At 46.1% G+C, this 11662-nt stretch overlaps 1 protein-coding gene across 1 annotated transcript; it reads left to right on the forward strand.

The window, feature by feature from the left end:
* Window positions 1-4664: 4664 nt before the first annotated feature.
* On the forward strand, window positions 4665-10780 carry PEX26 (peroxisomal biogenesis factor 26). The gene is made up of 5 exons (XM_068401138.1): window positions 4665-4880; window positions 5509-5649; window positions 6024-6337; window positions 7060-7206; window positions 7973-10780. Exons 1-5 carry the CDS (start codon window positions 4720-4722, stop codon window positions 8062-8064), a joined length of 855 nt encoding a protein of 284 aa, XP_068257239.1. The 5' UTR covers window positions 4665-4719; the 3' UTR covers window positions 8065-10780.
* Window positions 10781-11662: the final 882 nt, after the last annotated feature.

Consider the following 11662-nt stretch of genomic DNA (forward strand, 5'->3'; position numbering starts at 1 on the left):
CCTTATGGTACAAATACTTTCAGGATTCACACTGCCAAGCACTTCTCCCAACCATGAGAGCGCAAGGTTTGCTTTTGAAAAAGAGGAAAGGTGGAGATTAATGGATGAAAACTGATATTGGCAGGTGGGGCTCTGAGGGGAGGTGTTAACTACCAGAAGGGCTTGCAACTCTAAAGCAGTGAGCAAAGAGATGCTGTACTAGGCAAACAGGATTTAATTGACCTACAGTGATGACAGGCTTTAGTGTTTTCTCACAGATAATAACTGGTTGCAGAAAAGAAGATGCCTTAGGCCTTTAACCAAATTGGTCACCTTACAGCTATGAAATGCCCCACCCAGGACTAATTATTACTATTATAACAGTAACAATGAATTCAAAAGTAACAGCTGTTACACTCTGACTGCTGCCTTGCCAAGGCTGGTATTTTGTTTGATATGGAGCAAAGAAAGGGGCTTAATCAACTTAAAATCACCCTTTGTTTTGGAAAGCTTTTGCCATTATTTGAGTGAAACTCAAGTTTCCACAAGTTGTAAAAACAACTCTGTGTTTTCAGTTTCCCAATTTCTAGTGTTTACATCTTACACAGTGTTTGTGCATCTGTGATGAAAGTTAAAATAGGGATTTGCTCATACTTTTATGTTATGTGATACCCCCCAGTCGGACTGTGGCTGTGACTACCCCTGTAGGTGCCTTTTCTGCCTTCTACCGTCCTCGCCTGTTGTTTGTACAGGTTTTCGTGTGGCCAAAATAAGAGGCAACTGCTTTTAAATACAGTAAAGTAGGAATATCAGCAGGTGGTCTCAAAATCAGGTGAGTCACCTCTTGCTAGTTCTATTTTTGAAACAAAAGAATAGGTTTGATTCTGTGCCACCATGCTTGGTGAGATAAGAAAGCAGAGCATCACAATCGGCCATCTGTTCAATGCATAGCCGGAAAACGTTCGCCTTCACCCAACCGAGGGCTCTGATGAACCCCTGCCACGAGCTAGGGGAGCCCTGGATCTGGGCTAATTGAAGGGATCTGCAGCCAGCTATCTTCATATTTAATAGGGATGTACTGCTGATGGAAATTACAAGCAAATTACAGGCTCTGGCATGTCATGGTCTAGCCAGACTCAAACAAAAGCACATGGTGATAAGGATAGAGCACTGCAATGCTGGGACCTGAAGTCTCCATGGACCTCATTGCTTTATTAAAGAGTCGCTGATAAGCTACGATGTTTTGTAAAACTCCACATCTTTCCTAGAAACTACCTTTTCCTCTGTTGTGTTTATAATGCCTTTTATAATTTCCAGCTCTTCTGTTTGTTTTTATATGGGTGTAAGAGTGTTTCTTTCTCTTCAAATCCAATCATAGGGCCTCACTGTTTCTACCTCAAAGTCTCCCTAATGCTGCTAATCTCGTCTTAACAACCTACTGACACAGAAGAGACCACAGAAAAGACTGACTGCCAGCCCTCTGGCCCTGTGACCGTGTGCTGGTCAGATCTGGGATTAATACTTGAGGCGATTTACCTCAGGAGGCCTTGTTACAGGTGCCTATAACTCTAAACTCTCCTTGAACTGCCTGGCAGGAGAAGAAGGAGGGGAACCTGTGAACCCACAGCTGATGCAGACACAAACAAGGACCCTCTGAAACTCACTTTTCTTCTCCTATAGAAAATCAGGATGACAGCAGCAAAAAAATCCTTGACTTCAGATAAAAGGCAAGGAGCCAAGCATCAACATCCCACCCAACACACAAAATCCACCGTGATGCTCCCTCTTACTACGTGTCACTGACAGCAAGTTTGTTTGACTTTAGCTTTTCTGATTACTAGAAATTGTTATGCAGGAGCACAGGCAAACACGATGATTTCCTCCAGCATTTGTGTAGTAGTATAGTCCTGTTGTGTAGGCTAGTTCAGGTACAAGAGTGACTCTTTCAGCTTTAAAAACAGTTTAAGCTGTTCACGATAAGGGAAAGATGGAAAAACAGCATCATTCTTACTTGGTGAGGAGTGTCCATGTGACAGTTTGGTTCATCAGCCCAAACAGCCTCAGGCTCCTCTCCAGGTCTGGGCTGCACCTCCTACATTCGCAGCACTATGCCCTGCCGCCTCTGCCGCTCCATGACCCTACATAGCAGGAGGAGGGTGCTGGGATGACGGATCAGGCTGACCAGCTGCGCTTGACGTCACCCAGCAGAAGAGACTCCATGCACTATGTCTGGGCCACAGGAGGAATGTGACTGACTGCTGGGGAGAGAAACGGAGGCAGGAGCTGATGCTGCCCATGACCAGGTCAGCCTCCGAGGCTCCATGTGTGCCCAAGTCTGGAGCTAGAGCACCTCTCATCTCCACTAAGATGATTCTATTTTGGAACTATTTCATTTTGCTTGATAACAAATGGCCAATAAAACAGGTAATTGTTCCTGGCCTGAAGTTAAACAGTTCTGTTACTGAGTTACTATTATTTGCAGGTGAGAGAGCTGCAGGAGGTTTGGCCTTCAAGGCACCACACTGTCCCCTCTAGGAAGAGGGCTGAAGTACAAAAACATTCTACCATGCCTTACAGATAAATGAATTTTACCTATAATTATTGTTTTTACAAGGATGCTTGTTCCACCTTGGCTTCCTAAACAACCACACTGCAACTCATACAGCTCTTCTGTTTAGAGCAACTCCTACCTCTCCCTGACCCTTCCCTGCCTCTAACATAACTGCATGAGTATTGCAGCTCGCATCTCTTTCCATAGGCCTTTATTAATAAGGAGCATCTGCAGGGAAACAGAATCTGACTCAGTCTCCAGCAGCTGCTCCTGCTGCTCACTTCCCCACCTGAAACAACAGTCCACTGTTTCAAAAGTCACCTCCATCATTGCAGCAGCCAACTCCAACATCATCAGCGCAATGCTGTGCTGCCCTTCTAAGGCATAGAATAGTCTTAGCTGCTCCCCATGAAAGAAATTCTTGAACAATATCTTTGCATATCACAAACTTACCTTGTTTTTGTGCTGTCTCGCTCCTTTTCTGAGTCTGAGTGGGGAGTATCCAGCCAGCGTGAGTCTTTTTCAAAATTGATTCCTTATCCATATTTGGGAATTCGTGCTGGGCGCTAGCTGGTACGAGGCATGTTCTTCCCACAATGCACTTTGGGACTTGTAGTTCCCAAAAAGGAATGTTGTTTTCCAAATTGCAAGCACCAAGCAACAGAAAGAAGCCTGAAACACCTTTACCCCTGCCTTCGCTTAGCTGCTGGGCCCTTCCTTTTACAAGGTTTCTGTACTGTGGTTTCGTCTTAACCAGCCTGAATCCTCCAGGGACTTCTTCCACAGTTGACGGCACAGCGTGCAAACCCCTTGGACGCACTGCTGTGCAAAAGCTGCTGCTGCTGCGGAGTGCTCCTGCTGCTACTGTGAGGGGCAGGTGCATGGTGCTGCTTCCTGGAAACAGCTACTTATAAAAAGAGACTTGTGATCAACTTTTAAATCATACTCTCCACATTTTCTTCCCTTCTTACAACACTGAAATGCCATAGAAACTCCCATTTAAAAGATGTGTTTCACCTTTTTAAGACATTCTATATTAGCATGTTTGATTTTTTAATTAAATAATCATAGTAGGGGTTCAGCATTACAAAATAAATAAATCCTGCCTCTCTTGTAGAGATTAATTTTTGAAGACAGTTTGCGCTGACTGCCATAATTACCTTGTAACCAAGACACCCTTTTGTTTTTAAATAACAACTAAAGGAGACTGTGAATCGTTGCCTGTCGGGTACCGATGGAGACGCTGTTATAATGCCCGAACGCCAGTTCCTTTAACAGTGTAATGTACTTAAAACCGTGGACACGGGGTGACTAAGGAAAAGGCCTCGGAGGAGGAGGCCAGGAGCGAGGGCACCCATCATCCTGCACAGGAGCCTGCTGGCCAGGCTGCGCTGCTGGAGCAGCGGGGGAGCGATCCGCCTTCACTACCCTCCCCAAGCCTCTTCTCCTGCCGCCTGGCTACGGCGAGGGAAGCCGCAGGACCGCAGCCATGCTGCCTTCATCCGAAGCGGCCTCCCCCGGTGCCCGTTGCTCAGCGGGGACACGCTTGGTGCTGGGCTCACGCCCGGCGGCCGCGGGGAGAAGGGCAGCAGCGGCTGCGGGGCTCGGACCCGCCTGCTAACGAGGGCGGCCGAGGCGGAGCACGTTGGCTTGGCCGTTTCCCCTTAGCAGCCACACGAGGGAGAAACTGAAGGGGTTTTTGGCGCGCACCGGCACCGACCTCCGGCACGGCACGGCACGGCACGGCACAGGTGAACGCGCCGCGACCCCACAGCCTGCGGTCGCAGCTTCTCGGGAGGGCTCCCAGAGACCCCGCTGTTAACCCCTAATCCTGGCACGGAGTCAGCTCTGCCACCGCCCCGACTGCGGGCGGGACGGCCCCCGGGAAAGCCGCTTGATCCCCGCTCCCTCACGCCACCGCTAGACTACACGTCCCGCCGGCCCGCGGGGCGGGGAGAAGATGGCGGCCGGGGCGGCCCTTCCGCTGCCGGGAGGCGGTGGCGGGGGGGCTCACTCACGGCTTTCCGGGGCGGCGGGGGGCCGCGCTGCTGCCGTTGCCTTCGTGAGCGGAGTGGAGCCGAGCCCCGGGGAGGGCGGTGGCGGCGCTGGAGCCGGAGCCGGGCGGGCGGCGGGCGGTGGGGCGCGGGGAGGGCGGCACCAGCCCTCCCGGCAGCCCTCCCGCCGCCGCCATGAGGAGCGAGCAGCTGGCCTGGACGCCGGTGTCGGCCCAGGCAACCTCACTGTTGGAGGAGGCGGCGGACCTGCTGGTGCTGCACCGGGACTTCGCCGCTGCCGTGGAGAGATGTGAGGCGGGCTGCGACAGCCTGGGCCCCGGCCCCGGCCCCGAGAGGTGCGAGCGGGCGTCGGGCGTGCGGAGCGAGGACAGGGCGGCGCTGGGAAGCCGATCGGTGTCGCGTTAGCGTCAGGCAGGCTCCTAACGGCAGGCCGCGTCTGCCCTGTTTGTGCTTTTATTTTTTTTAACTAGAGGGCTTTTGGGGTTTAATAAACTAGGTTTCTTTGGTAGGGGGTAGGGAGCCTCTTAGATTCGAATGTAACTATCTGTGTGAATGGCAGTAGGACCGGTGGTCCTTGCCGTGGTTTTCTTAGCTTTTCCTTGTCTAAATTAACAGGAGGTGGCGGTCGTTGCTAGAAAGCGAGTTAGTAATCGTTTGTACCCCAGCTCGGCCTTGGCTGCTATTTGATAATGGCCTGACTATATTTACATGAAGGCATCTTCGTGTTTGAGGGAAGTGAGGTGTGCCTAGGAGCCTTCCCCGCGTCCTCCGAGAGATACAGACTCAGTGCATCTTCTCGGGGGGTTGAATTTGTCTTTTTATCGGGCATGAGGAGAGGGAAAGGTTTGGAAGCGGCTGTCGGAGAACTATAGAGTACCTGGGCTGGGCTGCAGCTCACTGGAAGGCATGTGAGGGGAAACGTGCTTGTAAGAAGCGCTTATTTAGGTGTCTCTTCGTTACCAGTTCTGCAGAAGTGAAATGCTCCCTTTGTGTTGTGGGGATTCAGGCGCTGGCTGAGATGAACCGGTGGAGAGAAGTTCTGTCTTGGGTCCTACAGTATTACCATGTCCCTGAACATCTGCCTTCAAAAGTTCTGGAGCTCTGGTGAGTTTCTGTCTGTGACTGTCGGATACACCGGGCTTGCATTAATTAGGTTTAATAGCAGGCCAGACTTGAATATTGTGTGATATTTTCACTTTGTGTGGTGTGACGATGAAAGCGGAACCTGGGACAGGCCTGTTCTCGACCTGTGTGTGCTGGCGCACGCCTGCAAGCCAGCAGATTGCTTTACAGTGATAAAGTACAAAAGGAGTGATGCTGAGAAAGTAACATCAGTGGCTGCACCTATTGTCTCCCTGTGTTTCAAGGGTAGACCCTGATACATGTCTTCATGGTAGCTGCTTGTGGGTAGTCGCTGTCAGTGATCTGAACTTTTACAAAGAGGTAGTGTTTTCTAATATTTCTTTCCTCTGTTTCAGTATCCTGTTGTACAGCAAAGTGAGAGAGCCCCAGGTGATGCTGGAGGTTGGCAGTAGCTGGCTGAGAGACCAAACCAATAAGAGCCTCCCTGAGTACGGTTCATTGCTGGAGCTCTATCTGTTGCATGTGTTGCTTCCGCTTGGCCGGTTTGAGGGGGCAGAAGAGCTTGTACGTGGCTGTGATGTTTTTGACAGCGACCAGCAGCTGGCATTTCTCGGGACCATTTGTGAAAGCCGGTGTCAGTGGACTCGACGGGAAGAGGTGCGCTTGGCTGCTGAAGAGCAGCAAGACGCAGCAACAGAAACTGTTTTGGGTAGGCTTTCCCTCTGTTGTTTGTGCTCTTCTTCTTTTTCATAATTTTATTTCAAGTTAGTTGATCCCTTACTAACGGAGGGTAGCAAGTATTAACTATGTATTAAGAATATTGTCAGGACAAACCAGCCATGAGAAAGTCCTATTGTGTATCACAGAAGGAAATGGAAGACTTAGTGATCCATTTGCTGACAATTGCAAAGTGTATTTAGTCTCTGCTGATGTCAAGAGAAGAGAATTTTTTTTCCAGGTTCAAAAACACTTCAGAATAAATGTGGTTTGTTTTTTTTTTTTAAAAAAGGTACAAAAGGGAAACTAAAACTACCTAGCAATCCTTTAAGGGCACATGTGTACTCTCTGCTTTGTCTCCATTTACAGTCAAGCCCATGTAGAACCATGCATGTCTGTCATTTAAAGTACTGCTTGTCCTCCAGAACTGTAAATCACTTGATGTTATCTCCCAGGAGAAAAGCTGGCACTACTGTGGTATAAGATCATATTGTACTAAAGTAGGTGCCTAAAAAAAAAGGTATAATGAATTGTATTACAAAATTGTACTGTTTCTCTGTTCCCTATTATGAAAAAATACCCCAACCCAACTCTCAGGCAATCAAATTAAGAACAGTCTTACCTTAGTATCTTAGTTTCTTATTATCTGTATCTACGTGATTACTTTTTTTTACTTTACTTTGGCCTAACAGCCTTTCTGTTCTTGTATTCTAGGTGCTCTGTCCCAAAAGCTCTTGACCATGTTGACATTGCTACGTAGAGCACTGAGGTCCATGTCAAGCCACTTCTATTTACTTCCTTACAAAAAGGTGCTCTTGGCTACTTTTCTGCTTTACCTGGTGGTGGTGAGATTAGACCCAGGTACGGTATTAAGATTTCCAATTTTTCAAATTCCATTATGGTTACAGAGAAAAAAATAGTTGATTTTAATAGATTTGGTTTGTGTAAATGTCTCATCTTTGGGAGACACAAAAACTGGGTGAGTAGGAACTTACTGTTAGGCTTGTTTCTAATGTTTCCAGTTGCAATCCATGTAGAAAGATGTAGCTCTACAAAAGCCAGTTTTCTGAAAACAGTTATTCTATCTTCAGCTCTTTCCAACAGACAAGGTACAGACTGCGAGAGGCAGGCTGAGCTGTCCTAGACTCAGCCTCTGCCTCAGTTAACTTGAGGTGCTACAAGGTGAATGTCTCTTGGAAGAGTGATTGCCTGACAGGCTGTCCTGTCAGGACAGCAGAGAGTTGCCCAGGGCAGCAATGTAGTCATGCATTTGATGTGCTTATGCTGGAATTTCACTAGTGATGGTTGCTGCTGTTGCTGAAGAATGGGCTGGTCCCATGACGTAGAGGTGGCAGCTGGGGCATGGAGGGGCTGGGTGTTTCCCCTTCTGCTGGGCGGCAGGTGCTCCATCGCTATTTTGCAAATAGTCCATTGGAAAATACTGAAGAAGGCTTGCCAGGGATGGGAGCAGTGCCCTGAGGGAAGGCCCAAGTACTGAACCGAACAGAAGGAAATAAGACAACTAGGTTTTGATTAACTCTAGTTCGGATTAGCTCTTTCTTAATATGTTTAGTGTATCTTGGTTTTACCTTTTATAATGAAAGGCTCTTTTTGTTTTGTTCTGCAGCTTCTCCCACATCACTGCCATTCATTTACAAACTGGTCCAGCTCTTCCGACAGGCTTGGGCAGCTGTATTTTCTCCAATCCACAGGCCTTGAATTCAAGACTAAGTGTATTCCGTCACAGAATGCGTTTTTCTCAGCTACTGTAAAAGTGTCAGCTTGTCTTGAGGATGTTATCAGGCTCTTCAAGGACTGTTGAAATCGGTGTCCTAATTGAGGTGACCACCTGTGAACTCCTGTGTGGTGACACCTTTGTTGTTTCAGACAGGAGGTGGTGGTGTATGAATTTTGAAACCACATCAAGTATTCCTGATGTTTTGCTTGGCTCTGCAGCACTGTTCTGTCCAATACCAGGGTAAAGCCATTCCTTCCATAATCTACAACTGAATAAGAATCCTCCTTTTTCAAACACTGCTTTGAATGTAGCTCTTGAGTGAGGGTTCTATAGCCAGTTATGATCTATGGAATAAGGTTTCATTCTTGCAAACGCTGGGCAGTTCTCTGAACAAGTGAAATGGCGTTCCTGGAGGCATGACTGTAAAAGGCAACGGAGTACCAATAATTAGGGGAATATTCTGTTTTGCCTGAAGACATGTGAAAAGCCTAATTCCTGCAGCATGGGATTTAGGACAAGCATGTGGAAGAAAAACACTGGAGAGAGTGAAGCCTATTGCATGTTGAAGGCAATGGTTTCTCTTGTGACTGATGCCTCCTTATACAGGCACTTTTGATTTTAATCATATTTAAGCCAGAAAGCCAAGGCCAGAAGGCCACAAAGGCTGTTGTGCTGCACCTATTCTTAAATGCAAGTTACAGCACTTCGTGCTTGCCTGATGCATAGTAATTCTTAAGAGCACGTGGTGGTTGTAAGGGAAAAGATTTATTTTTGTAAACTACATTCCGTATTATTTAGTTGAACAACTGAAGTTGTTGCATTGTTTTACTCTTTTCATACCTCTTGCTTTGTTTATGTAGGTGTCAAAAAGCCTCTGTATGTCTAGAATCTGCCCCCACCCCATCTCCCGATATCTAAAGTTCTGGTTTATGTGGGAGCCATTTAGCAATGCTTTTTATCATTCAGAACAAAAGTTCATTAATAGGTAGAAAGAGATGTTTCTCTGAGATCCCAAAACCTTACCTAGGTTCTGTGGCAAGAAAATTACTGTATTTGCAGAAGATCTGTCACCAGACCAACCCCATTTCTGACCACTTGGGGCAAAAATAGGAGGTTTGGGGGTCGAACATGCCTTTCTTCTCCATCCATCTACCTATCATCAACTGACAAAGGGTAGATTCCAAAGCAGAGAGCACTGACCTACTTAAATATTGCTTCCACTGGAACAAACTGTTGCGTGCTGGAGAGACAAGTTAAAGGTAAGGAGCCTTTGTGGCAAACAAGTAGCCCGCCATTCCAGCATGTCAGCCCAAACTACAAAATGTTGAACAAAGCAGCCTGTTTGGTGGGCAAATTCTATCCAACACCAAACCTGTGAAAAGTAGCCAATATGGATCCCAATACAACAGCAGTCCCCTTCAGATTGTTCCTTTGTCTCTAGCAGTCGCCATTCACTGAGGTGGTGGCTATTTTGGTTTTCTTCACAAGGATAGCAGCCTGTTGGTGCCTTTAAACTGTGTGCAATCTGTTGCTTTGCTGTCTACCGGGCCACTTGGAAAACAGTTCTGTGTCTGGTTCTTCTTAGATTATCCCAATAGAGAAATACTCCAATATTAGTGTCAGCTAAGCTGGGGCAGGTCATTCATGAATGCAGTAGTGACCTTGCTTAGCTGTCTCAGAGTAAAAACCAAAACAATCCCATATCCCTCCCCCAAGTTTTTGTCCCTGCTAGGACTTTACACCAGGATAAGTAGCACATAATGCTTCATTGTATGAAAAAGTTATTTCTTATATAGTCCGTGCACACAGGGGAGGGCTGGTTTTGGTATTGCCGGATGGTTCTTATAATCCAAATATAAGTATAGTTAGCAACTCCACAACCAACCGTTGATGGGAAACCAGGTGGCTCTGTCTGGAGTTGAGCTCTTTCAAGAAATGACTAGGTTGTAGCTACTGGCCTCCTACTTTGCAAGGCCTCGCTTTAAGTACTTTGTAAGCCAGTTAATGAAATGGCAAACTTCACTCTGAAGTCTGGCCAAATTCTCACCAAATTGACTGTTTAGGTAACAACCATTTTTTGCTCTAGTTTTCTATTAACGTTTTTAGTTAGATGGCAGAGCTGCATTTTGGGAGTTGGGACCAGTGGTCTGGGCAAGCCACACATTGTTTAGAATGCTGTTAAATGTCATAGCCCCTTATTTACCAGGACTTTAACATTCAACTTGATTTTAAGTGTAGGTTGGTAACCTTCACGTTTTTTGAGTACTACTGATTTTGCATTTGTATTGTATTTAATTCATCACGAGAGGGCAAGAAGGCAGAAACAAGCTGTCAGGGGTTTTTTTTGCAATTAATACTGAAACTGAAATATTTAGTTTTCACAATAAAGTGACTACTGATTTATCTCTTTGTGGAGTTGCTTATTTGTGCTGTGATTAAGTACGTGAAAACTTTTGCATTTAATGTATTGATACGCTACAGCTTTCAGACAATTTCCAGAAATGTTTCATTGCATGTCCTCATTGTACACGCATATTTGAATTAAGTGGAAGACTTGTTCAGAGTGAATCTGATGAGATCTAATCAACTGATGATGTTGGTAGGGTATAAGACTGCATTTTCATAGGAGTTCAGAGAGTGGCAATTACTTTCTGTGAAAGATGCAGCATTTTTTTTTTTAAATATGTCAGTGTCTCTGTGTACCTTGGGATGGCCAAGACCAGTACTACCAAGAATAAAATACCTGATATTTATCTTCACTGTGTTTTTCTCTGCACTCTCATTATATCATGAAGGGAAAACACATGGCCATGGGGATCCTGCTGTTTGAGCGTTGTCAGAGAGAATGTGTGTGTGTGTCATGTGTATGTGAACTTTCTGCTAGTAACTCCATATATAAGAGCAAATCATAGTTCTGCTTTTTTGTTTTGCCGTGTTCTTGCTAGATGCAAAAAACTTGTATTGGCCTATATTGTAGGCAGCTGAAAGGCTGAAGAACAGCTGTCTATAATCAGATGAACAGAGGTCACAAAGATAAGGAATGGCTGGCAGAAAGATGAGGTTGGGTGCCTTCGCACCAGAAGATAAGATAATCCCATGTACCTTGTACGCAAATGATCAAATAGTCAAGTGGCATTCCTTGCAGTTCAACCTGTTCCCCAACTCATTTCAATCAGTGGAACTTAGGCAAGTTAACTCCATGTCCACCATTCATCTACAGTTGCCTTTGTCAGAAAGACACCATTTAAAAATGATGCCACCTTTTGAAAGTGTAAATAGAGAAATTCTGAAATGGTTAATAATCTAAATGAGTTATCAGTAGCATATTCACCGATTGTTAAGAGTTTTAAGGAAGGAAACCAGTTATTTATGAAGACGCTCTGTATGTGTTAAAATTCTGGTTACTAATGTGAGCTGTAGTTTTTTTTTTAAAAAAACAAGGTTTAGCTTGGAGAATTAACTGGGAAGACTTGCTTAAGAACAGACTTTAGGGCTGGGTCCTGCACATGGGTGAAAGAAGGCTGCTGGTGTAACAGGTGATTGGGTGGAATGGAACGGTTGCCCGGGAGACATTATGAC

The sequence above is a fragment of the Nyctibius grandis genome, chromosome 5 (assembly GCF_013368605.1).
Source record: "Nyctibius grandis isolate bNycGra1 chromosome 5, bNycGra1.pri, whole genome shotgun sequence".
NCBI classification, from domain to species: Eukaryota; Metazoa; Chordata; class Aves; order Nyctibiiformes; family Nyctibiidae; genus Nyctibius; species Nyctibius grandis.

Coding starts and splice junctions, on each gene's coding strand:
- PEX26 (XM_068401138.1), top strand. CDS start 4,720: ATGAGGAGCGAGCAGCTGGCCTGGACGCCGGTGTCGGCCCAGGCAACC. Junction 6,338..7,059: donor AGCAACAGAAACTGTTTTGG/GTAGGCTTTCCC, acceptor CTTGTATTCTAG/GTGCTCTGTCCCAAAAGCTC. Junction 7,207..7,972: donor GGTGGTGAGATTAGACCCAG/GTACGGTATTAA, acceptor TTTGTTCTGCAG/CTTCTCCCACATCACTGCCA.